The following is a 26,118-nucleotide window of genomic DNA, read 5'->3' on the forward strand; positions in this document are numbered from 1 at the left end:
ATCATTAAAATTATGTGGTAGGGCTGTATCTAGCTAGTAATATTCCACGGAATATAAAATCGAGGAGTATGTAGAATAGAAATTGAATTCGTCAGTATACGGTATATTTTTAAAATGAGACGGAATATTTTGGTATATTTCTGAGGGTCGGACGGCATATTTTATCGTTAAATCCGCGGTCACACTGGCCTCTTTTTGATTAAAAAAACGAAAATACAGCATGGACATTGACGAGTTATTCGATTGCTTTACCGAAGTGCCACCGGAGAGCCTGGAGCCGCCCACTCCAGGTCCCAGCAAGGCTAAGTCAGCCACAGACAAAGCCGCCAAAAAGGCGCCAAAGCGTCCGGCCGACGACGCGGCCATTGGCGAAAAGCACGAGGAGCAAGAGCAACAGCAGCAGGAGGAGGTGGCGGAGGAGGAAGCCACCAAGCGCTTGAAGAAGGAGGAAGAAGTTGCCGGCAAGAAGGGTGAAGATGCGGAGGAGGAGGATTTGGAGGAGGTGGTGCCCCTGGATGTGGATGATTCCGGCACTCTGGAGGCCCTGAACACACGCATCGTCACACACCTGCTGGAGGCGCCCGAGTCGTGCACCCACGAGGTGGCCGCCTACCCTGACCAAGAGTACATACCGCTGCAGCCGTTTGCCGGCATTCCGGCCAAGGAGTACCCCTTCGTGCTGGACCCTTTCCAGCGGCAGGCCATCCTCTGCATCGACAACTCCCAGAGCGTCCTGGTCTCGGCCCATACCTCGGCGGGAAAGACCGTGGTGGCGGAGTACGCCATCGCCAAGTCCCTGGCAGCCAAGCAGCGCGTCATCTACACGACACCCATCAAGGCCCTGTCCAACCAGAAGTTCCGCGAGTTCACCGACGAGTTCAAGGACGTCGGCCTGGTCACTGGCGACGTGACCATCAATCCCTCGGCCTCGTGCCTCATCATGACCACCGAGATCCTCAGGAACATGCTGTACCGCGGCAGCGAGATTATGCGCGAGGTGGGCTGGGTGGTCTTTGACGAGATCCACTACATGCGCGACAAGGAGCGCGGCGTGGTGTGGGAGGAGACTCTCATCCTACTACCGGACAACGTGCGCTACGTTTTCCTTTCGGCCACGATCCCGAATGCCCGGCAGTTCGCCGAGTGGGTCTGCCACCTGCACAAGCAACCCTGTCATGTGGTCTACACGGACTACCGTCCCACGCCGCTGCAGCACTACATCTTCCCCGCCAGTGGCGACGGCATCCATCTAATTGTCGACGAAAAGGGGCAGTTCAAGGAGGACAACTTCACCACAGCCATGGCGGTGCTGGCCAATGCGGGTACGTACAGAGATTCATCACAGATTCCCCTACAAAAAATAACCACTATTTTTTTAAGGGGAGGCTGGCAAGGGCGATCAGAAGGGACGCAAGGGCGGCATCAAGGGCCACAATTCGGGACAGACGAACATCTTCAAGATCGTCAAGATGATCATGGAGCGCAACTTTGCCCCGGTGATCATTTTCTCGTTTAGCAAGAAGGACTGCGAGATCTTTGCCATGCAGATGGCCAAACTGGACTTCAACACGGCCGACGAGAAGAAGCTCGTGGACGAGGTCTTCAACAATGCCATGGACGTGCTCTCCGACGAGGATCGCCGTCTGCCGCAGGTGGAGAACGTTCTGCCGCTTCTGCGTCGAGGCATAGGCATCCATCACGGCGGTCTGCTGCCCATCCTGAAGGAGACCATTGAGATTCTGTTCGGCGAGGGCCTCATCAAGGCACTCTTTGCCACCGAAACGTTTGCCATGGGCCTGAACATGCCGGCCAGAACGGTGCTCTTTACTGCACCCCGCAAGTTCGATGGCAAGGATTTCCGCTGGATCAGCTCCGGGGAGTACATCCAGATGGCGGGTCGTGCCGGTCGTCGTGGCCTGGACGACAAGGGCATTGTCATCCTGATGATCGACGAGAAGGTCTCGCCGGCCGTGGGCCGGGACATAGTCCAGGGCAAGGCCGATCCCATCAACTCTGCCTTCCACTTGACCTACAACATGGTTCTAAACCTGCTGCGCGTGGAGGAGATCAATCCGGAGTACATGCTGGAGCGGAGCTTCTATCAGTTCCAGAACCAGGCTGCACTGCCCAGGCTCCACGACCAGGTGGAGCAGAAAACCATAGAGCTGAACAAGCTGAGCATCAAGGACGAGCACAACATTGCCTCCTATCACCACATCCGCGAGCAGCTGGAGAGCCATGGCAAACAGTTCCGGCAGTGGCTGACGCGACCCCAGTATCTGCTGCCCTTCCTGCAGCCCGGAAGACTGGTCAAAGTGTCGGCCGGAACCCAGGAGTACGACTGGGGAATTGTCCTTAACTTCAAGAAGCACGATCAGAGCCGCAAGAACCCCCTCAAGAGTGAGCCCAGCGTCACCATCGACGTCCTGTTGCACGTGAGCGAGGCCGCCGCCAAGTCCGGCGACACTGAGCCCTGCCAGCCCAACGAGCGCGGCTGCATGGAGGTCGTGCCGGTGGCCCACACGCTCATCACACAGATCAGTTCGATTCGGGTATACTTTCCCAACGATTTGCGCAGCGATGACAACCGGCGCGCCGTCCTGAAGACCATCCAGGAGGCCAAGAAGCGGTTCCCCTTGGGACCACCTGTGCTGAATCCCATCGATGACATGAACATCAAGGATCGCGAGTTCCGCGACATTGTCGATGCCATTGCCCAGTTTGAGTCGCGCCTCGAGGAGCATCCGCTGCACAATTCGGCCGAGCTGGGGCGCATCCACAAGCGCTACCAGGACAAGGTGAAGCTGCAGGCGCAGCTGACGGCCATCAAGGCGGAGCTGAAGGCCGCCCGCAGTCTGCTACAGATGGAGGAGCTGAAGCACCGCAAGCGCGTGCTCCGCCGGATGGGCTACTGCAAGCCGGGCGATGTCATCGAGTTCAAGGGCCGCGTGGCCTGCGAGCTGAGCTCCGCAGATGAGCTGCTCATGACCGAGATGATATTCAATGGTGTGTTCAACGATCTGACCGCTCCCCAGGCGGTGGCACTGCTCTCGTGCTTCGTCTGCGACGAGAAGTCCCAAGAGGCGCCCAAGAGTGCAACAGAGCTCTCGGGACCTCTGCGCTCCATGCAGGATCTGGCCCGACGCATTGCCAAGGTGTCGTCCGAGTGCAAGCTGGAGCTGGACGCGGACAGCTATGTGGACAAGTTCAAGCCCTTCCTCATGGACGTGGTGCTGGCCTGGTGCAAGGGCTCCAGTTTCCTGGCCGTCTGCAAAATGACCGACATCTTCGAGGGCTCCATTATCCGCTGCATGCGTCGCCTGGAGGAGCTGCTGCGGCAGATGTGCCAGGCCTCCAAGACCATCGGCAACACGGACCTGGAGAACAAGTTCTCGGAGGGCATTCGACTGCTCAAGCGCGACATTGTCTTTGCCGCCTCGCTCTATCTATAAGAAACACACACATAATATTTAGATTTTCCTACTTTTCAAACATACATACAACTGATGTAGTTAATTAATATAATCCTTGCGTTGACCCTGCTACCAGGGGTGGTTGTTGTAGGATCAGACATGTATTATATTTACAATACGCGAGAAGAGAAAAATATTTGATTTCCATTATGGAATATGTCAGAGGTCAAGCATTCTAAGTAATTTGATCAGTTATACGATCGACGGTGGCCTGATTTTCAAGAGTGTACCCTCAAAATGAAATGAATGAACTTTTGTACCTTTAGACCATAGAAGGATTTATAAATTCCCCGTTCCCTGAATACTTTATATTTTATCCCAAACCCGCATTGAATATAATAATATTTATACTAGTATTTGTACGGTATATTATTTTATTTCAGGACAAATACAATAAAATGAACTAAACTTAATAAAACATATGAAATGTAAATTATTGATTAAAGATTACGCTTTCAATCATGTAATGGATCTAGATACTATTTACACACAATAAACATGTACATGATGTATATGAAAACATAAAATTATTGGACGGTTCACACTGAATTTGTATGGTCATTGGTTGGCTTATATGCGACACATAAAACATATACAAAACCTACAACTAAATCTTAAGACAGATACACATATGTGGAAGGCACACAGGGGGGCTGATGGAGGGAGGGGATTGCTTAAAACTAAACATGGGGATGGGGGTAAGGTCCAGTAAAGGCAACCACAAGACAAGGAATGAAGGCACTTTAGGTGTTGCATTTGGACTTACAAATGATAAACTTATTCGAGTATATGGTTACGGACAGGACAGTGATTCGAACAAGATTTGTTCCAAATATCTTAACATTTTAATGAGTTATAATTGAAAATTCAGGTAAGGAAAATTTATTTGTTCTATGATGTCTGCATAAAGTTTACAATGTAATTCGACTTACTTATAGATGCCACATAATGGGGTTTAGAACTCTACAAGATTGAATTGAAAATTGCTCTAGTTGAATGTCAGATCTGTCCCGAGTAGATCTCATTTGATCAGCTGCACAATATACCTTATTATAATTGATATAAATGAAAAGATTCCATTTGAATCTTCTAGTAGTTCTTTAGCTACCTAAACTTGTTGAAGAGAGAGCTTAAATAGAGCCTGTCCTTACTTCTAACTAAATTTATATACACTTATGGTCCAATTGTAAGACTATGGAATGTCATTGATATGGATTTGTATTCGTTGGGTTATCGAACTTACAATAAAAGTACTCGTAAAACAAACAAAACCTAAAATATAAACTAAAATAAACTCGAAACTGAGATCTCAAAGATCTGTTTAAGCATAAAATTATACATAGATTATAAATTATGAAAACTAAATCGAAATGTTACACAAAAAGTTACTTAGCGCCAAGGAAGATCTGGAAAAAGAACGAAATATTTAATAGACATAAGTGGGAGAGGAAATCTATCTGATTGACCTACTTCTTTGTCCGTTTCCTTGATCAACGAAAGGCTTGGTTGGATGGTTCGATTTACTCTCTAAGCGCATCCCGCGCTTAGAGAGCGGTTTCTTAGACGGAGGTCTGGGGCACGCCTTCTACCAGCTGTGTGCGTCGGGGCTGAGCCGCTGGCTGTGAGGACAGGGTGGCCGTCGTGGTGGTGGTCCTTGCCGAGGGCACAGGTGTGGTGCTCCGACTGCTCCCGGAGACGCTGGCAGGCGCTCTCTTGGTGGGCTCCGACTGCAGCTGCGGCACTGGCGTGCTGGAGAGGGGATGCAGCAGACGCTTCTCCTCGACGTGCCCCGCCTTGGCTGTCGTTCCGTTGGTCTGGGAGCGCGGCGTAGCCGCCCGCTCGGACTTGACCAGGCTGCCGTTGGTCTCCTTGAGGGAGATGCCCGACTTTAGTGACGCCTGACTGCCCGACTTCTGGGTGGTGGCCAGGGAGCTGGGCGAGCGCAGCGATGTAGTGTCTGTGTGCGCCTTGCTGGCCAAGGTCTTGGACGAGGGCGAGTCCCGGTACTCGTAGATGTTGTCCCTCGAGCGCATGGCGTGGTGGTTGGTCACCATGTGGGCATTGTCCACGCCCCTTGGGTCCGGCTCGGGCTCCAGGCCCTCGCCATTGATGAACACATCCTCGTCGTAGAAGCGATCCGATTGCCTAGGGATGATTCACATAAGCAGGTGTTTCTTGGGACAAATCAATGCTCCACCTACCGCTTGGCGTTACGCCACATGATGCAGCAGATGACCACGAGTACGATGAGGAAAAAGCAGGTGACCGACATACTCCAGAAGGCTATTTGCAGCGGCTCCTTCGGCTCCCACCAGTACTCCGTGGTGGGGGGATATGTGGGCACCAGGACCCCGATGACAGTCGGCAAGTACTGCGTCCAGAAGGCGCACTCCGTCTGCCGGTAGTTGAGCAGAATGGACGAGTTGAAGGTGGTGTTGACGTTCAGGTAACGAATCTCGCCCTGGTAGGCTCGCTGGAAGTGCATGCCCAGCACCTGTTGGGGTGTCGGATTGCTGCGAAAAGAAACCAAATGGAAGTGAAGTGCACTGGAAAAGTGCTCGTTGGTGCTTACCCATATCTGGCGAAGTTCGAATAGGTCTGCATGAAGAAGTGACTCATGTTGCGATCGTTGTCGGTCCACATGTTTCGCTGCAGGTGCTCCTTCTTGGGAAAGAACTCGGTGTCCATGAATGGGGCACCGGTGAGGAAGTAGCGTTCCGTGTCATGCGGATACTTGCGCCACTGCGGCAGATTGAGGGCCTCCACCGTGGTGTTCAGGACGTACATAAACACCGGGACCTTCTGCTCGAGCAGCAGCTTGACCATCTGATCCACCGGTGCCCGGTAGTACAGATCGCTCAGCATGTTGATGTACTGGTCCCGGATGATGGTGTTGTTGTTGGGATCCGGCCAGTACGTGTACATGTACTTGATGGCCTCGTAGACGCCGTTGGGGTTCAGGGTGTAGTTGTAGCGGAAGACGTGCTCCCGTATCTTCTGTTCGAAGAAGCGTCCGTCCAGCTCGTAGTACGGCCCCAGTGACTCGTTCTGGGCCACAAGGAAGGCCGCCTCCTGGGTGGTCACCCCCGTCATGTACTGGATATTCCGATTGAATTTCCCAGCACGTATCAGAGTCTCCGGAGTCTGGGTGAGGAAGCGCCAGTCCTTCTCTCGCCAGCCCTCGTACCAATCGTCGCCGGGCAGGGTGAAGTTGTGGTCCAACACCGGGCCCCAGGGGAAACTGCCCACCTGCGGCGAGAACTCCGCGTTGCCCAGCTCGTAGAAGCTGCGTCCGGTGCGGAGACAGTTTACCAGCTTCCACGACGACTCAATGGAGCAGCCGAGCAGCTGGCCGAGCACTCGACTCGTGTTCTGCGCCCTGTACTTGTCTTGGATCAGCGCCCAGTCGGCCAGCGCCGAGCCGGACTGGGCAATCACTCGCTTCACCATGTGCCGCGTCTGCGGGGCGACCATCAGCAGGCCTGCCGAGGCTCCACCGGCTCCCGGGCCGAACAGCGTAATCGAGTCACGATCCCCGTTGAAGAACTCGATATTGTCGTGGATCCACCGCAGGGCCATTGCTTGATCCAGAATGCCGTAGTTTCCGGGCGAGTTCTCGTCGCCAGTCGAGAGGAAGCCCAGGGCTCCCAGTCGATAGTTGAGCGTTACCACGACCACGTCGTAGAAGGAGGCCAGTATATGACCCTGGAACAGGTTGGAGGCGCCGCGAATGAACTCTCCTCCATGGATGTAAACCATCACGGGATACTTTTGGGCCACGCCAGCGCCAGTCTGCCAATGAGAAGAGACAATCAAGTCGCATTTCATACGTTTTTATATTCTAAAATGCTTTTTATACCCGGTATTCAAAGAGTATGCGGGTATGCTAGATTCGTGTAGAAGAAAAATAACATCTCCGAACATATAAAGTATAGATAAACTTCATTACCATCAACAACCAAGTCGATATAGCCATGTCCGTCTGTATATCTCGTTTGTCGTCTAGTTCCTAGAGACTATATCCTAGAACACCCAAATTTGATATCACACTAAATCAAGTTGGTTTTAAAATTTGTCCAGGCGTTTTACCGCCCCAATACAATGCGAAAATCTTAAGGTACGAGAAAGCCGAAAAGGCAGAATCATGGAGAGTGATCATATCTAATATAATGCAGATTCTCTCCCATAAGAAAGATGATTCTTGATAAAAGTTGTTCCTCAAAGAGTCTTTAAAAGTCCTACTAAGCTATTTGTTAAGGAAATATGAAGTGATTTATGGAAAAATGTGAGGTGATAAAGTAAAAAAGAACATGAAAAAATCGTACCTTCGCGACCCGTAAGTTCGCGACCAGTACTTAGAGATAATTTGTTGTGTAAATACACGATGGAAACCTACATTAATCCTCTTTTAAAATAAATTAACTGCTTTAGAATATTCTGTTCCGTTCCGCAGATTTTTCCATTTTACTAGATTAAGCCAAAGCCGACTTCTATTTTGTGTACGTTTGCGACCACATGTTTATTGCTATCATTAAGAAAGCTAAAAATTGGATGACCCCATCTTTTGTACTAAACATAGAGCTAACAAAATTCTATCGAACCGCCCAACCTGCTTACTATTACTACTTGCTCACTTGCTACTTTATATTGTAGCAAAGTAACTTACTTGTATTTGGAGTTTCTCTATTCTTAATCACTCTATTAAGTTCTTTTTGACTTAACTATCAAATATCTTTTATCTCTATCTTTTATTATGCTCTTTCGGAGCATGTATTCCGAGTAGGACATAAAGGAGAAGCATGCCTTCTTGGCCAAATATTTTTTGCAAATCGCGATCACAATCAAGACCAGATCCACCGGTTCAAGCGGAAGAGGACAAGGAAGACAGGAGTATACTTCTTCGTCGAATCTATGTTATCACCAAGATAACCATTTTGATTTTTCTATGGCTGTTCTTCACCATTTGTCTGATTACAAGTCCAGCCGAAGAAGTACCTAAATCCTTGGTGACCATATTACCCAATCAGACGGTTGTCAGAGAGTTGAAGCCACTGCCCCACAATGATATCCAAATTCAACTAGAGGGACCCATTGACGCAGATCTCACGGACCATATGGATACCGAGGGCGATGCGAACTATGTGGGTGTTCGGGTTAAGCGTCGCGACTCGAAACTGAACGTCACGTATGTGCAGACTGACTTGTGGAAAGTTTATATCAAAAAGTCGGAAGAACATTTTGTATCGGAGGAGATCTATATGAAAGTCCGGCAGGCAAATGACCAGAAAGACGAAGAGGTGGTCGTATCATTCAAGAGCTACAGCGCGGATCCGGTTTCACTTCTCATTCAGGTGAACACCATGCCTGTGGACAAAGAAAAGGGGGTGATTTATGCGGGGCTTCTGCTCATCTTCCTGTACGTGCTAATCATCTGGGAGATTACGGATCGGACGTTTGCTGCCCTTATGGTATCATCGGCCTCCCTCGCTGTCCTGGCCGCCATGGGGGCGCGACCCTCCCTGGAAACCATCGTGTCCTGGATTGACTTCGATACCCTTATGCTGCTGCTGGGAATGATGATCATGGTGGCCATCCTATCGGAGACAGGGGTGTTCGACTTCCTGGCAGTGTTCGCCTATCGCATGTCCAGCGGTAATGCCTGGCCCCTCATTTTCTTCCTGTGCTTTTTCACCGGAAGTTTATCCGCGTTCCTGGACAATGTGACGATGGTGCTGCTGATGGTGCCCGTCACGATTCGGCTCTGCGAAGTGATGGCTGTGCGCACAACTCTGGTGCTGATCGTGATCGTGATCTACTCGAACATTGGCGGCACTCTGACGCCAGTGGGGGATCCGCCAAACGTGATCATAGCCACCGATGACAATGTGGTGAAGGATGGCATTGACTTCTTCAACTTCACGTTGCACATGTTTCCAGGCGTGCTTGTGTGCATGTGCACTTCATTCGTTATTTTATATTTTATCATCCGCAAGAAGCTGTTTATAGTCGACGTGGACCCAATGACCCACGCCATCAAGACGCTGGAGAGGGAGGCGGAGAAAGTGTCACCCACCACGGCAGACGAGGATGCACTTCGTCAGGATATCCTGAAACGCATCGAAGAGCTGAAGGCTAAGGATAAGGCAAAGAACAGGGCTACGATAGCCATACTAGCGCCAGTCGACAACTACTTCGAGACCCTGGCCGCGTTGGAATTAAAGTACAGAATTCGGAACAAGCCGCTCCTGATTAAGTGCTGCATTGCCTTGGGGTTCGCCATTGCCCTGTTCTTTCTCCACTCGTTGCCATTCCTGAGCGGCGCTTCGCTGGCGTGGATAGCTATGCTTGCAGCCCTTCTGCTGCTCATTCTGGCCAACAAGGAGGCCATGGATGTAATTCTCCTCCATGTGGAGTGGTCCACACTGCTCTTCTTTGCCGCCCTCTTTGTCATGATAGAAGCCATGTCCGAGCTGGGCCTCATCCAATGGATAGGAGACATCACGGTCGGTGTGATCCTGAGCGTGGACAAGAAGAACCAGTTGACCGTTGCCCTCATGATGCTGCTTTGGATCACCGCATTGACCTCCGCCTTTGTCGACAACATACCCATCACCCAGATGATGCTCAAGCTGACCGTCCAGCTGGCCAAGAACAAGAAGCTCAGCCTGCCGCTGTCCCCTCTCATCTGGGCGCTGTCCTTTGGCGCCTGCTTTGGGGGAAATGGTACACTGATCGGCGCCTCGGCTAACGTAGTCACCGCAGGACTGGCCCATCAGCATGGCTATAAGATCTCCTTCATGACCTTCTTTCTTGTTGGCTTTCCCGTGATGATATTCACGGTAATAATTGCCTCTATATATCTCCTTCTGGCACATACCGTTTTTTCCTGGCATAAGCAATAAATAGATAAATGAAGTATCAAATACAACTAACCTTTGGCGAATAAACATTCAAGTACAGGCAATCCTCGTCCATGTCCATCACTCCCTTGGTGGCGCCCGTGTATCGTACTGGCTGGGGACAGGCGGGGCCAAAGTCCACAGCCTGGAGCAGCTGCCAGCCGCGATGGGCTCGCGGCGGCTTGAAGCGCCCCTCGAAGGTGGGCGGCAGGGCATAGGGTATGCCCAGGAATGCCGAGCACTCGCCCATCACTCGATCCACGGTAGAGTGATAGGGCCTGTAAAACGACTTGGGGTCAGGGTTGTCGTACATGTAGACCTTGAAGCCCTGCACCTGTCCGTAGTTGGTTGTCACGAACACATCTCGATCCAGTGTCAGCGAGTCCCGACGCTGCTTCCCCTGCAAATCCTCACGCCAACCGGCCAGCACTCCCGGGAACTGTGTCCGAGCATTGGGATCGTTCTGTAAGAGGGGCAATAGATAGATTGAGACCATCAGTTTCATCGTTCTGTGATGAGTACAGAGCCACAAAGCTGATCATTGCAGCGGAAACATGTGTAATTGATTAAGTCGCATCGCTTTCGGCTCCATTCGATGGAATGAAAACTTAATTAAGATTATTGCATTGATAGGACAGTCATCCGTGGATTGGGCGCGTACCGTACTCCGTCTCTCAATGAGTTCTCATTGTTCGTTTATGGATCGTTTCAGTTCTGTTCTGTCTTATGGGGTCAATTCGTTTTTTGTCAACAAATTAATTGATTAAGCGCGAGTGTGCTCTATTTGAGTTTTGGATGGGTAGGTGAGCACCAAGACATCGTAATTTACGAAAATATATCAGCCGACAGCTTACCGGATCAAAGCGAAAACGATCCTCATTCGGCATGCCCTGCGGATACTGGCCGGGGGGATTCCTTCCTGGATAGTTGGCACCAAATCCGTTCGGCTGGTAATGGCCATAGCGTCGATCGTTGAAGGTGTAAGTTCTGCAAATATTCACCATAAGTGAGTCAATAATTAGGATGAACCAATGGGCTGACTCGCCTGTAATCCGGGTCCCCTGGATTGGGCCAATGATAGTCGACGCCGGGGCGCGAATAGAATCTGGGATCTCTCGTCTGTCCCCCAACCAGTGGGCCCAGGGAGGCCACAACCAGAAAGAGAATGGCTGTGAGCCACTTCGATTTATCGCGATATTTCAGCTTGTGCATCATGGTGGACTGAAATAAACAATTTCAAAGTTATGTATATTATTCGTTCTCGATACATAATACTATATTATACTCGATACATAATGTATATTATTCGATTTCGATACAATAATACATTTGCGGGGACTATGAGAATATAAACAAATCTAACGAAAAACAAATATCGGCGCGGAGTAAGAGTGAACAAACTGGTTTTGCATTACGTCGTTTGCTTGGCTCCATCGCCGTCTCCAAGCTCCACGCTCCGATGTTAGAAGAAAACCGAGAGACCGAGAGACCGACAAACCCGTTTCAAAGGTGGATAGAAAAATGCGCTAAAAATAAGTTACAGCATAAGACGCGATTTCAAATTGGAGCTCTCCAACTCCGGACAGCAATGGGGAATGTGCGGTATGGGAGTTTCGAGCTTCGAGCTTCGATGGAGCCGACCGACCCATTGCACTGGCGATTACGTGCATTGTCTGGGGCGCTGGAAATGGCGTCAATGGGTTAATTGTTATGGAGTGAAGGCGAAAGGTCATTGCTTCAAATTGGCTTAAGTCGAATGGAGAGGGGACAGGGCATCGCAGAGCATAATCGGATTGTCGCCGATTGTGTGGAGAATGATTGGGAATTCAATCAAATATTTGTATGATAAAAGTGGAAGTCATAAGGATTATTCATTAAAAAATCTTCCCTAACCAGTAAAGACCTTTTTTTCCCAGAAGATATCTCGATAATAGATAAACAGATATATTCAGAGATAGCAGAACAGATACAAAGCCACGATCCTCTAGCATAGCAACCATATCCACCGGCTACTGAGGGGAACCCAAGGGATAAACAGTGCCGCTCAAAAGTAAAATCTGTATATAGTGATATCTTTTCGACCAAATTGTCGATTTTTATGAAATAATTGTTTATTGATCAAGATTGTGGTTTTTTTCCATTGAAATATGTGGTTTCGGTAGAATGTCAGGAAAGTGCTTTTAAGTCGTAACTATTTTGAGGAACAACTTGATTTGATTTTCATTTGGACTTGCCAAGCAATACAAATATATTAAAACACACAAGAAACGAAACAATGGAATGGTACACTTTAAACACTTTCTCGACTCACTGTACTTCCTGTCTGCAACCCAAAACGAAAAGTGGGAGAACGAACCGAGACACCTGGCTGTCCCAAAACGGTTAAATTCGAATAGAATTTTGTTGGTGGCACTTGATTGGCAATGCCGTGCCACATGCCGTGGCAGGCGATGTCGATGCCCCTCCGTTGCATGTAAACTGGCACAAGGACTCACACAGATGCATGCCACTTTCAATGTGTATGCGTGTGTGTGTGTGTGTGTGCGTGCAGTGCATTAACCTGGTGCAACACTCGTAAGATGCCTCAAGTTACGGAGCGCAGCGGCTCGGTTACTCAACCCCAATGTCCAATGTGGAAAGAAGATTCTTATTAAATGTACGGAAGTGCAAACGCCTGCAGAAAAGTGCCCAAAGTGCCGAGTTTTGGTTTCAAATGAGACTTGCGGGAGTTTTCATATCGGATTTCATGTCGTAAGCAACCGACTTGTTGTTCTGTTCCCATAGCGAGGGAGGGGTGGTTGTTATTGCAGCTCTGCTCGGTTGTTCGGTTGTTCGGTGATTCGTTATTCGTTCTTCGTTGCTGGGTGAATCATTTGCAGTAGTTTTGCCTTTTTCGCAATCCCCAAAGCAAACAAAACCCGTGGAACGCACCGATAACGCTGAAAGTGAAGCGCAGGTGTACGTGTATGCGTATCTAGAAGTACGAGTACGAGATGTCTGCATCTGTGTCTATCACCGTGTGTGTGTGTGTGTTGGCCCACTGATATTGATATTGATATTGTTGGTGTTTTGGTTGTGGTTGTGCGCTACCTTAATCTCACTTCTCTTACAGTTATGCTCCAATTGATGACGTTGCCGTGGAAACTTGTTGCTGGCTGGTCCGCAATGCGAGTGTTTTCACTATCTAATCGCAATTTTCAAGCATTTCCATTCAAATGTTTCACACACAAGCAAAAAACCACGAAAACTTTCATAGCCAACGCCCCGAACGGCGGGGGGAAATCAAATCAAAAAGTAGTGCTCAAAAACTTCAGCTAGCAAGAAACAAGAAAAAAACGTAACGCAGGCCGCCGCTCGCAGCCGAAATGACCGTTTTGAGTCAGAGATATACTCGTAGTCCAGGTAGCCAGCCGAACGTAATGCCGTCAAAACGGGCCAAGAAGCAGTCTCACTCTCTCACAAACACACACACAAACTCTGACGTTGCGGCTTTGTTAACACTCTCACATACACATACACACACAGACACGCTTGAACTTGTTGTTACCAACAAATCGGTTGACTCACACGAACGACACACCTGAGTGCGACTGAGGTACTACGGAACGCGCGCAGCTTGGGCTTGCAACCATTCAACCGACCGCTCTCCCATTCAAAATTCGAATGAATCCACGCAACAAACCTGCACCCACGAGCACTCAGCAGTTGACTTTTCTTTGGGTTTTGTCGTAAACTTTTTTTAAATTTGAAAAATTTTCCCGCGCTACACAACCGCACAGCTCAAAAGTTGCGGTGGTATGACCGAATACCGCTATCGATACTATCGACTAAGCACGAGAGAGAAATTGTTCGAAAGTGAATGATTGATAAGAATTTAAACGCAAGTTTCTATACTCTATGTTCCTTTATATGTATAAATATATTTTTTATATTTATATTATATTAAAAATTAAATTGATGAAATATACACCGTAAATATACTTGCAGCTCAATTTAGTCGTCAAAATATACCTATGCCCACCCTACCTGACATAAGCATACCATGCGCCCACTTCCACTAGAATGTTAAGAGCCGATAAATTTGAATTTGAGTTAACTAATTTTTTTATATTAATGAAAAACTATAAATTAAGTCATGGCCAAACTGTACTTTTACTTTATTTTATCCTATCATATTTTTAAACATTCATTGGCCTACTTTGGCTATGGGTCGAAGTCGCCATTACAATTTGGCGAAGCAATTTGGAATTTGAATTCTTGCATAGGACAAATAATTTATTTACATAATATTCCTTCATAAAAAGATGAAATGACATGTCTCCACAACAATTGGGTGGGAAAACGCCTAAATCTGTGGCTCATTGAGCAACTGGCTAGCTGCTGCCTTGCTAATCAGTTGATTCATTCTGTTCAAATTGTTTTCTAAAATTTAGTTACAAGTCTCCTTATTGAGGCAATTGAGTGTCGTTTCCTGTGATGAGAGATTTTTGCATAATTTCTAATAAATTTCTATTATACTAGCATTTTTGAATCAGTGACGTTGCATAGTGATTCATGTGCTGAGGCCCGAGCCGGGCAGACAATTAAAGATCAGTTCACATTTTGACCCCAACTTATTGAATGGAAGATGCGGTCGGTCTGCTGTTGGGCGTAGCTGCTGCTAATTGTAATTATAACAGAAGACGACGACGGCGGCGGCGGCGATGCTTCCGATGTCAGAGATGCGGGAAGCAATTAAAGCACTTGAGGATGGACACGCTTTGTTTACAATTTTGACCCTTTCATTATTAATGAAGTGCTTAAGTCAATTATGCTTAAAAAGTACTTAGGGACGGGACACTAAGATCAGGGGCAGCAATAAATTTCTATTGACGAATCTTCTTACATATAACAAGGTTAAATTTGATACTACAGGCTATTGGACCGAAATTAAATCTGCAGAGAAACGGTTATAATTTTGTGTTGGGAAGTAGGAAACCAACGTTTCCTGTTCATCAAGAATGTACAAATGTTTAGAAATGGGTGTCAATGGAATTAAATTATTGCGCCAACATAACGATACTTATCGCTTTGCAGTCATCGAGTATTTTTTTCGTTTAGTATCGGTGCCGTGGTATCGACTATTGCATACATTTGGCAGCCCTCAAACCATCAGCTGTTTTCGAAGCGAAAAAATCTGAACTGAAACAAATTTGAAGCAAACGGAGCAAAACAAGTGTTGACTGCAAAAAAAGTCTACCAGAGCCGGATTGCAATGGAGCCGCCATCGACGGGCGGTGTTACAGCCGCTGGCAATAATACCACACACAAATTTCATCCGTGCGACGAGGCGGTGATAGCGACCAACGACGATGCCAGCGATTGCAAGCGATGCGCCGTCCGCATGGGCTACTGGAAGGACGACTACATTGGGTACTTTGTGCGGAACCAAGAGCGGAAGGCTCCAGAGATAAACCGTGGCTACTTTGCCCGCGTCAAGGGCGTCGAGATGTGCGTGGAGAAGTTCCTGAAGGTCAGTGTTTGACTGCACTTGCACTTGCATGCAGCATACCATAAGCCTTAACTGCAGCTATAAATAACGTGACATGCGCAGGGGTGTGGTGTGGCTGTGTGCCACGGCGCCCAGCTGTCTGGCGTATGTTAAGGTCAAGTGCCATGGCGAGTCCGCCAGTCCGCATCCTGTTGCACGTCTCATGGCCAGAAGAGCTGCGCATGTCCTGTCTATACTGTCCATTCTGGTCACGCCCCGATCTGACTGTTGGCCTTGCACTAAACACTCCGAGTTCATTGCAGAAAACCTCTGGAAACTGCCAGATCATCAATCTGGGCTGTGGCTTCGACACACTCTACTTTCGCCTGAGGGACACGGCGCACCAGGTGAAGAACTTCATAGAGCTGGACTTTCCCACGGTCACGGCTCGCAAATGCTATACAATCAAACGCAACAAGGCCCTGCTGGAAAAGATCCACGATGAGGACGGCGAGGTGCGCCTCAGTCCCACCGATCTTCATGGCCCCAGCTATCATCTGATGGGCGTCGATCTGCGCAACCTCGACGAGGTCGATAATAAGCTGCAGCAGGCCGAGGTGGACTACACGCTACCCACCATCTTCCTGGCCGAGTGTGTTCTGGTCTACATAGAGGCCCAGAACTGTCGCAATCTCCTCAAGTGGATAGCACAAAAGTTCCAGGCCGCTGTCTTTGTCAACTACGAGCAGGTTTGAGCACATCCAGATTAGATTCTTCTTACATGTGTAACAAAAGTGATTCTCCTCAGGTCAATATGAACGATCGCTTTGGCGATGTAATGCTCAACAATCTGCGTAGTCGCGGCTGCAGTCTGGCCGGCGTCGAGTCCTGTCTGTCGCTGGAGACGCAAACCAATCGGTTCAAGGACTGCGGATGGAGTGGAGCACGTGCCTGGGACATGGTGCAGGTGTACGAGAGCATATCCTCGGCCGAGCGCCAGCGCATCGAGCGCCTGGAGATGCTCGACGAGGGCGAGCTCCTGCTGCAGCTCTTCCAGCACTACTGCCTGGTGGTGGCCTGGCTGGGCGTGGCCTTCCAGGATTTAGATATCACGTGCGTGCAAGTGTAAAAATTCGTATCTAATATGAAGCCTTCACAGAGTGCCTGCCTCAAACAGCTGCTAATCTGTATTTATTTCTTGATTGCCACAGGGTGGAGGAGCTAATGTCCTCCCTGAACATTGACTAATGGAAGGAGAATATGGAAGAGCGAGAAGCAATGCATTACTTCTTGTCTGTATGGCGTCTCTGCTTGCTGGCCCAAGGGTGCAGACATGCCAAAAGTTTTTTCCTCTCAACGTGTTATTGAAAAACGAAATCGAAACGCACTCGTATTTAAATATTTATCACCAACCACACACGTGCATATGCATTGTTTATTTCTAAATTCCCAATTGTTCCTTAAGCATTTCACAGCTTGTTAAATTATTTGTACTCTAATCATTTCGCTCTAGAAGCTTATCAATTTTCATTTTAAAATCTAAATTTAACCCCAGAGATACACACATACATATATGCACATAATTATCTGCTCATTCCCCACCATTCTGTGTGCGTTTGCAAAAGTGTAAATGTTATTTGAAATGAATTAAACCAAAAATATAATTGGAAAACCGAACAAGAAACAATCTCCAATCGAAGACAGTGTCTCAAAAGGCGTTTATATATGTGCATACATAGAAATATAATTTTAAGCGCCCACTCTTTGCTCATGGAACTCCCTGCCAATCGATGGTGTAATAAGCCTTAAGGTTTAGTTCATCGTCTAGTGTGGGCTGGCCCAGCACCAAGGGACCAAGCTGCTTGCCATCCATGATGTCCGTCCAGAACTCCTGCAGTCTCTTCGCCACGACGATCTTCTTCAGCTCCTCTGTAAACTTATCGTACTCCAGGAACGCATTGAAGTCGAGACAGCTCTGCCTGTACAGCGAAATGAGCTCGCCCAGCTGCTCCAGGTTGAGCTTCTTCCGCTCGAGAAGAGTGAAGATAACCACACGGACTTGGGCGGCCAGCGTCTGGAACTGGGCATCCCTCCGGGTGACATTGCTGATGGAGCGGATGCTCGCCAGGATGCGCGTGAAGTCTTGGGCGGATGCGACCAAGCCCACGCCGTCCGCTGGCATTGGAATTTCCTTCTCTTGGGGCTCGTCCTTGACGGGGAGAGCATTCTCCGCCTGCTCCTTGGCCTGGAGCTTCTCCAGCCAGGCCCTGCTGTGCTTCAGTGGGAATAGCTTCTTCACGGTGGACGCTGCTTGCTTGGATTTCTCTTCGAGCGCCTCGGGGACACTCCAGAAGACGTCGACAAAGTTCTTGTCCTTCAGCATTTCCTTGAACTGCTGATCATCATCACGTAGCGATCCTTCCTTGATCACCCTCCGCTCCAGCACATCCATCACATTCTGCTCAAAGATGCTTGGCAGGCTATCAAATGGCAGAAGATCATTCTGACGCCACTGGCGCGGCTGATGAGTGTTGCTGAGGTTGCATTCAAGGTCGGTGCTGTCGATCAGCCTGTCGATGGCCTCCAGCTGCTCTTCGCTACACTCCGACTTGGCAGTGCGCAGCGAAGGAAAGTCCCAGAAATGGTGCTGCGACGTGTAGGAGAGCTCCAGCATGTAGAGCATGGCCGGATGGCTGTCATCCGGCAGTTTCGGCAGCAGAATCACCATTTTAGGAGTGTTCAACTTCGGGCTGTAGATCTTCCAGCAGAGCATCGCATGGTTGCTGCTGTCCAGAGCCCTCACCAGGGCATCCAGTTTGTTGGCCGAGACTGTACTCCCCTTCTGGTGGGCCACCACGTAGAGCGAATCCCCAGAGAAGTACTCATCCGGCACCGAGTCCCGCTTGATGAATCCAAAGAAGTGCAGACCAGGCGGATGCGGCGCTTTCGGCTCGAGCAGCGTATCATCATAAGGGACGGCTGTACCGCCCAGCATGTAGCCGGTCATAAGGTCTTCGGGCAGGGGCGTCACCTCGGCGCCCTTCAGGAAATGGTGCGTCTCACGCGACACTTCCTCATCGGACACGGCCCAGACCCTCTCCAGCTTGACGGGCGTTTGATTCTTCATGGCAATCATGCCCTGCACATTGATGCTGATCTTGCTGCCGATACACAACGTGGAGTTCCACGACCACGGTCGTCTGTTGGTCACCCTGAAGACCGTTTGCAGAGTCTCCTTGAAGCTGCAGAGCGTGGCATTGCAGCGAGGGACGAGATTCAGGGCATACTTCTGGTTCTCCAGCTCCTCGGCAGTGCACTTTCGCGAGAAATTGAATATAGCCTGGGGTTCTCCGCTCTCCATGTTGTCTATGTAAGCAATGTTGTGGGAGCTATCACAAAGATGGGAGTTGATACGGTCGAAACGTCGAGAGGACAACTAATGAGTTCTCACCCAACAATTAATTCGATGCCAGAGTTCAGCAGCTCGTCTGTGATTGAATTGAACTTCTCATAGCTCTGTGGCATTGAATTGAAGTCAAACAGAAGCAGTATGCGACGTCTGGCGGGCTTCAGCCTATCAGAGATCAGGGATGGATTATTGGGAAGCAGAAAGGCACGGAGTCAATCTTACGCCAGGGCATTTTCCTGCATTTCTAGGGCCACCTTAATCCCGTCCAGCCATTCGCCCTGCTCGCAGGCGGTTTCATTTACAAATGTAAATAAGTCCAGCAACAGTTGCCAGCTGCATAGCCGTACAGACCCCTCCTTGAAGTATATCACATTTTGGCAGTCGTCCGTGTTTTTAGCGCTGCCTACCAGTACAAAAGAGACATAGTCCTTGCTGCTGCACACAATCTTATCCTTGAGTATATCGGCCACGCACTTCACCGACTTCAGTTTAAAATCCTCGGCAGCGCAGGTCCGTATATCCAGCACAATAACCAGGCATTCCTAGGAGACAAATGCAATGTAATATGAGAATATACGGGGTTCCAGCTAATTTTTACCTTGTTAGTGGCCATTATCTTGGTTTATATTTGTAAAATCTGCAAATATTAGAAAAATTCTTCGAAATAGAAGGCGCAATTTCACAATAGAGGCAGTGTGACCGCGGATTTATCGATCAAATATACCGTCCGACCCTCAGAAATATACCGAAACATACCGCCTCATTTTCAAAATATACCGTAAATATACTGTATTCGTTGACGTTGACTTGCACTGACTGCATCTTTCAAGAGGCGATGCAATTACTGCACCGTCAAGTGGCCCGTCTGAAACCAGCAGAAGGCCGTTACGCGAGCATGCAGGAAAGATAGCTGTTAGACTAATATTCGAGGAAGATTAGCACGAAAGTTTCTAAGAGAACTAGACACAGAGTCTAACATCATCCGCATACATAAGTACTCGAGAGTATGTTAATACCGAAGGCAAGTCATTAATAAAGAGTGTGAAGAGTAAGGGGCCTAGATGGCTGCCCTGTGGTACTCCCGAAGAAACCTTTACTGGTAAAGACAGGGAGTTTTTGAAGAGACCTGGAAAAAAGATAGCTAGAAATCCATCTCAGGAGGTTGGGCGGAAACCCTAAAAGGTCAAGTTTTTGCGCTAAAAGGGAATGATTTCTAGATAGTAGGTTGGATTAGGAAGGTATTTGATGTTTATTTATGAAAACACCGGTTGTTTATGTAAAACAAAGGGAAAATATGCGGAGCGCAAAACAAAAACGCGTCTGATCTACGAAAGAGAACGAACGATATACTGTAAGGAAGCGATCCTGGCTGGATCGCAGCTCCATCTAGAGGTCGGCACCGTAATGGCCGTGGCAGACCAAACACCATCTATTGGTTAGGTCTGGCAGGTCACGTCAAGGGACATGGAAGGGGTGATATAGTTAACAGCTTGGATTTTCAACTTTCTCTGGCATTTCACCCTGTTCTTGGAGGAGGCCCGAGGGTACTAGCTTGATGAGGGGCTTGGCTTCGGTCTCTTCCCTTTCTGTCGCTCGACCCGAGTGTTTGTCTTCTACATCAGCGGAAAAGAACATATTTTTTTGTGCGTCAAAACGAGCAATCGGGAGAAGAAAAACTGGAAAAGTCCCAAGCTAGGTGAGACTGAGAAGGTAAATAATTTGGCAAACTAGTCAGGCAATTTCATCCGAATAGGACCGGCCATTGGCGCAGAGGATACTGCCAAAGAGGAACGCCGCGTCGCCGTATTTGTGTCCCAAGACCGGCCCGGATCGGCTTCGCGGATGCAAAGACGCCGAGGCGTCGAGGAGATCAAAAGTTTATATGCCCAAGTATACGGGCACCAAAACACTCCGACGGCAGTTGAGTGGTTTTTGGGGGCAAAAGAAAGCTCAATCGCCAGGTGGGCACTGGAGCTACAACAATACGACTTCGAAGTGGCATATAGGAAAGGGCAGCTGAACATAGTGGCGGACGCACTGTCCCGACAGCCATTGGCGGAGCGATGCCTGAGAACCACCGAGGAGGAGACTGAGATTGGACCCGAACCTGAGGCAGAGGGCTGACTACGTGGAGGAAGCAGGCCGGATATACCGACACATTCGGCACCGAGCCGGAGAAGAAGAGGTAGCATCGTGGAAGTTATGCGTCCCAAAGGATCTAAGGGAAAGAGTCATAAGAGAGAACCATGACTCGCCGGATGCGTGGCACGCGGGCGGTAGAAAGACGATGGCAAGAGTAGCCGCCCGGTACTACTGGCTGGGGATGCACCGAGATGTGAGGACATATGTGAGAAAGTGTGAAGCCTGCATACGCTACAAACCGAGTCAACTGCATGCGGCCGGGAAAATGCTGACACAAGTGCCAGAGGAGCCGTGGGCGACGGTGTGTGCAGACTTCGTGGGCCCTCTTCAAAGGTCAAAGCATGGGAATGCCATGTTGTTAGTAATGGTGGATCGTTTCTCGAAATGGACGGAATTGGTCCCCTTGAGGAAGGCCACTGCGGAAGCACTAACAAAGGCATTCCGAGAGCGCATCGTGTCCCGGTTCGGCGTGTCGAAGGTGGTGATCACGGATAGTGGAGTGCAATTTTTTGGAGCAGATGGGCGTACGGCATCAGTTCACGGCCCTGTACACACCGCAGGAGAACCCGACGGAGCGAACTAACCGGACAGCGAAAACTATGATAGCTCAGTTTACCGAAGGAGACCAGAAGAACTGGGTTGAGAAATGGTCAGAGATAATGTTGGCCGTAAGTTCAGGGGTGACCGAGTCCACCGGCGTACTCGCCGGCGTTTATTGTCCAAGGGAGAGAGCCAAGGCTACCAAAAGCCCTATACGATGAAGAAGTGCTCGGTACAGGGCAGGGCGCGCCCACACCGGACGAGAACGCGGCCAAGTTGCGAGAATTATTCCAACTGGTGAGGCGGAATCTCGAAAAAGCGGCGCAGGACCAGGCGAGGTATTATAACCTGAGGAGGAGAGCGTGGAAACCCATGATTGGAGACAAGGTGTGGGCCAAGCAACACCATCTATTCAGCAACCGAAGGGTTTGCCGCAAAACTGGCCCCGAAATATGACGGTCCCTACACAATAATGGATTTCGTGTCCCCAGTCATCTGTAAATTAAGAAAGGGCAGCGAGAAACGGATACGGACTGCCCAGATATGGTCATTCTCTACGATTCTGCGTTTTTGGTTTTCTCGTGTCTTTAAAATTGTGGATGCCACAGATTTTCGTACTTTGTGGGGCAGAAGTGGGCGGGGCGAAGTTTTGAAATATTCTTGTAGCAGTGACATATCACAGAAGTCTGGATCCAAAACATCGTTGCTCTAGCTCTTATAGTCTTTGAGCACTAGGCGCTGAAGGGGACGGACAGACGGACGGATGGACGGACGGACAGACGGACAGACGGACAGACAGACAGGGCTCAATCGACTCGGCTATTGATGCTGATCAAGAATATATATTGGACGTTACACACATCCACTTTTACCACAAATCTAATATACCCCAATACTCATTTTGAGTATCGGGTATAAAAACACGTGCAAAGGGTAAGATGCAGCAGCACTTGATTCGGTACATAACGGAACAGCGAAAGTTGATGCGCCGCGGGTATTATGCCGCCGATACGCAAAGTCGGCGGCAGGCGTACCGGGTCGAGCGAGAGGAAAGAAGGGCGCAAAGGAATGGGTCCCCGGAACTGCAGCTGTTGGCCTCACCGCTGGTGTCCACCGCGGGATCCATGGGAGCGATCCAGAGCGACCTGGAGTTGGTGAGCTGGGAGCCGGCACCGTCGAGGAAACGCGCACGCGGGGCGAAGGGCAAGAGCCGGCCAGCGGGACGAGGGGCGGAGGCCAGCAAGCGCGAGGAGCCCCGCACCAGCAAGCGCAAGGAGCCCCACTCCAGCAAGCGCGAAGAGGGGCGGCCATCGAAGCGGTCGTCCACGCACCCGAAGGGACCGGCCGAGAAGGCGAAACGATCGTCCACGCGCTCGACGCGCCAGTCCAAGAAGGAGGAGTCGCCGGCACGCACAAGGCTCGACAACGCGGCAAGGGGACCAGCGGCCAACAAACCCACAGGAGGCACAGCCGCCGTCGACGCAGGCCGAAAATGGAAGCGACGAGCCGCTGCCGACGCAGGCCGAAAACGCAGCCGAGGAGCCGCTGCCGACGCAGGCCGAAAACGCGGTCGAGGAGCCGCAGCCAACGCAGGCCGAAGTCGCGGCAAACGACGCGGCTTCAGAGGCACGACGCCTCACGGAATGGCACCGTCGGATCGCGCTGGCAGCAGCAAAGGAGGAGTTGAGGCAACGGCGCGTATGGGAGGACGCCCTGGCGCTGGCCAAGAGGCTGAAGGCAGGGCAGGAGGCCGAAAAAGCGGCCCAAGAAGCGGAGGCGGAGCGCCACAAGCGAGACTTCGCGCACCAGTGGCAGTGTGCTCTCCGAAGCAGCGCTGTGGAGCAGAGGGAGATGGCGCGTCGGCGCAAGGAGACGGAGGAGGCGATGGCGAAGCGGACGGAGAGCGCGGCGGACGGGCTGGCGGTGATCTCCAGCGATGAGGAGGAGGCGGAGTGCCCACCAGCGCCGAAGGCGGCTCGAGTCCTGTCGCCCGAAGAAGACTGGCAGCAGAGGCTACGACGCGCCGAGGAAGAAGAAGAGGAGCTCTGGCAACCACCCTCAGAAAACGCCGAGACCGAGGAGGAGCCACGGCCGCAGTCCCCACAGCCAGAGGAGGAGGAGCTATTCCAGCGTCGGCCGCCGGCTGATCATAGGCGCCGGCCGGAAGAGGAAGCAGCAGGCAACGCACCAGGCCAAGGGGAGCAACAGCAGCAGCACTGGCACGGGCCGCAGGGAGCCGCCTCCGGACCGTACGTGACATAGGAGGTGCGCTCCGCCGTGCGAGATGGCATTTACTGTATGGTTAGTGATCGAGCGGATCACAAGAGCTCCGATACGAACTATCGATAAGGTGGGAACGAATCGATCGCTCACATCGGGGAGATACGGCAACACCGCCGAGGGAGGGCGCCAGGGGGCACACAGTTCGAGAACAAAGCGCGCGCGCGCCGATCGCGCGGGGTTTTTGAAACGTCCCAAACATGGGACGCGGAAAACCGGGGTTTTCCGCCAATGAAAGAAAGGGGGAAGTGTGAGGAAAGGTATTCCCACACGCAGGGGGGCGGTACAGGGTTAAGGGCTAACGGCCGTTATCCGGGGATATCCAGATGCGGCGAATTCCCGAGGGGAGCTTTCCCGGAGATCCACGATGAGAGGAGAGGACCCCCGGAGAGAGAGCAGCGTGATGACGGGATCGGGCCGGCAGTGGACCAGCGCATGACCAAATATGGTCATGAGATCACGCCATCAGCCAGGTCCCGTTGTAAAGCGAGCGGAGAATGAAGGAAACACCGATGGAAAAGTACGGCCGCCGCATGGCGGAAAGTGCCGTTAGCGCCAGGCGGCGTCGGCGGCGCCGACGCAGAAGCGAGCCTATAAGTGGGGGGCCGCGGCCAGGAAAAGGGACAGTCAGCGAGCAGAGCTATCGTGCGTGAAGTGAATAGTGAACAACAAAAGTGAGACCCAACAGGAGGCGAAGAACTTTGGAAAGCGAACACGTTGTGTGAGGATCGAGAGGCGGACTCGAGCATACAGCCAAGAGCCAAAGGCCCCGATCCCTTGAACCAACGCTTGGAGTGCATCCCACAGGGAGCGAGACACCTTCGGACCGAAAAGCCAAGTGAGTCGAGTGAGAGCGAACGCGTCAGGCGCCGACTGAGAGGCGGATTTGGGCTTCGTGCCAAGAATCGCTGGCCCCAGTCGTTAGAGCCGGCGGTGCCACGCTTGGAGACGCCTTGGGGGGTCCAAAGTGGGTCGCGCTCACCAGAAACGCAGAGGAGAACCAACAGTAGAACCAGCACCGGAGTCAGAATAGCGTAAGATAGCTCAAAGATACCAATAAAGCGTAATTTTCCTATCAGTACAAAACCCAACCCGTGCCTTCTTACTTGTCGTCGGGGCAACATATAAATGTTGTTGCAGCGAGCCTACCGACCGCTGAGCCAGCCCAGCTGAATCAGACGGAACAGAACGGTTCGTTACAACATGTTCGTCAAAGGATTGCTGGAGCGGTATGAAGAATTACCAACTGATTTTGACGGCCTGTGTTTAGCCGATTTTGCAGCAAATTATGAATTTTCTAAAAGCGGGAAAAGAACTATCCAAAATATGTAGAGATGATGAAGAGGACGAAGAATTCCAGAAATAAGTTCCCAGATAAATGTTTTGAACTTGAATGACCAGACAGCGGATCAAGATAGAAGTATTCGATTAATTAAGCTGCCTCCTATTGTTTCCCTTAATATTTTAGCTAATTTGATTAGATCGCTTAATTTAAAGCAAAAAATCTATCTCACCCATGTTCTGCATAATGTGAGAAATAAGGCAGTTTTTTATTAGTTTGTAGGTGACAGAGCAGGCGTCGGCAAGAGTAGAACCATATCTACAATTTTTCAGACCATTTCCCAGGAGTTTAATCGTAGACCAGGATCTAGCCCAGAAACTGTGAAAGTTCTGCTGTGTGCTCCCACAGGAAAAGCTGCATTTGGTATTGGAGGTGCCACACTTCACTCAATGTTTTCTTTACCTCTCAATCAATCCAACCATGCTTTTAAACAATTGGGTCCAGATTTGTTAAATACCTTGCGTTCAAGATTTATTGATCTTAAAATTCTTATAATTGATTCTTATGATTCTTATAATTGGTCGGTGAAAAAATGTTTTTATATTTGGATATGCGCCTAAAAC

The 26,118-nt window shown here is 50.0% G+C and overlaps 6 protein-coding genes across 11 annotated transcripts; 4 read left to right on the top strand and 2 right to left on the bottom strand.

The window, feature by feature from the left end:
* Positions 1 to 167: 167 nt before the first annotated feature.
* LOC108162569 (exosome RNA helicase MTR4) lies at positions 168 to 3,893 on the top strand. Its single transcript, XM_017297369.2, has 2 exons — positions 168 to 1,322; positions 1,381 to 3,893. The coding sequence occupies exons 1-2, from the start codon at positions 221 to 223 to the stop codon at positions 3,450 to 3,452; spliced, it is 3,174 nt and encodes a 1,057-aa protein (XP_017152858.1). The 5' UTR covers positions 168 to 220; the 3' UTR covers positions 3,453 to 3,893.
* Positions 3,894 to 4,339: 446 nt separating this feature from the next.
* LOC108162570 (acetylcholinesterase) lies at positions 4,340 to 14,152 on the bottom strand. 5 transcript variants are annotated; one of them, XM_017297373.2, is made up of 8 exons: positions 14,055 to 14,152; positions 11,418 to 11,593; positions 11,227 to 11,359; positions 10,407 to 10,835; positions 6,046 to 7,265; positions 5,675 to 5,986; positions 4,944 to 5,618; positions 4,340 to 4,879 (listed from the first exon to the last, which is right to left on the bottom strand). In XM_017297373.2, exons 2-7 carry the CDS (start codon positions 11,585 to 11,587, stop codon positions 5,033 to 5,035), a joined length of 2,850 nt encoding a protein of 949 aa, XP_017152862.1. In that variant the 5' UTR covers positions 11,588 to 11,593; positions 14,055 to 14,152; the 3' UTR covers positions 4,340 to 4,879; positions 4,944 to 5,032. The 5 variants fall into 5 exon arrangements, with proteins under 5 accessions (XP_017152862.1, XP_017152859.1, XP_017152863.1 ...); XM_017297370.2 differs by lacking the exon at positions 14,055 to 14,152 and adding an exon at positions 13,940 to 14,046; XM_017297374.2 differs by lacking the exon at positions 14,055 to 14,152 and adding an exon at positions 13,953 to 14,043.
* LOC108162572 (P protein) lies at positions 8,125 to 10,396 on the top strand. The gene has a single exon (XM_017297375.2). The coding sequence runs from the start codon at positions 8,273 to 8,275 to the stop codon at positions 10,373 to 10,375; it is 2,103 nt and encodes a 700-aa protein (XP_017152864.1). The 5' UTR covers positions 8,125 to 8,272; the 3' UTR covers positions 10,376 to 10,396.
* A 1,357-nt stretch (positions 14,153 to 15,509) lies between the features above and the next one.
* Positions 15,510 to 17,519, top strand: LOC108163416 (leucine carboxyl methyltransferase 1). Of its 2 annotated transcripts, none has more exons than XM_017298683.2 (4): positions 15,510 to 15,884; positions 16,166 to 16,591; positions 16,651 to 16,967; positions 17,054 to 17,519. In XM_017298683.2, exons 1-4 carry the CDS (start codon positions 15,627 to 15,629, stop codon positions 17,088 to 17,090), a joined length of 1,038 nt encoding a protein of 345 aa, XP_017154172.1. In that variant the 5' UTR covers positions 15,510 to 15,626; the 3' UTR covers positions 17,091 to 17,519. The 2 variants fall into 2 exon arrangements, with proteins under 2 accessions (XP_017154172.1, XP_017154173.1); XM_017298684.2 differs by having other exon boundaries at positions 15,511 to 15,884; positions 16,651 to 16,955.
* On the bottom strand, positions 17,244 to 19,965 carry LOC108163415. The gene is made up of 4 exons (XM_017298682.2): positions 19,850 to 19,965; positions 19,474 to 19,793; positions 19,294 to 19,416; positions 17,244 to 19,231 (listed from the first exon to the last, which is right to left on the bottom strand). Exons 1-4 carry the CDS (start codon positions 19,862 to 19,864, stop codon positions 17,611 to 17,613), a joined length of 2,079 nt encoding a protein of 692 aa, XP_017154171.1. The 5' UTR covers positions 19,865 to 19,965; the 3' UTR covers positions 17,244 to 17,610.
* A 2,906-nt stretch (positions 19,966 to 22,871) lies between these two features.
* On the top strand, positions 22,872 to 24,195 carry LOC108161140 (serine/arginine repetitive matrix protein 2-like). The gene is made up of 2 exons (XM_017295362.1): positions 22,872 to 23,747; positions 23,827 to 24,195. The coding sequence occupies exons 1-2, from the start codon at positions 22,872 to 22,874 to the stop codon at positions 24,193 to 24,195; spliced, it is 1,245 nt and encodes a 414-aa protein (XP_017150851.1).
* The last annotated feature ends 1,923 nt before the right edge of the window (positions 24,196 to 26,118 follow it).

Source organism: Drosophila miranda, chromosome 4 (genome assembly GCF_003369915.1).
Source record: "Drosophila miranda strain MSH22 chromosome 4, D.miranda_PacBio2.1, whole genome shotgun sequence".
NCBI lineage: Eukaryota > Metazoa > Arthropoda > Insecta > Diptera > Drosophilidae > Drosophila > Drosophila miranda.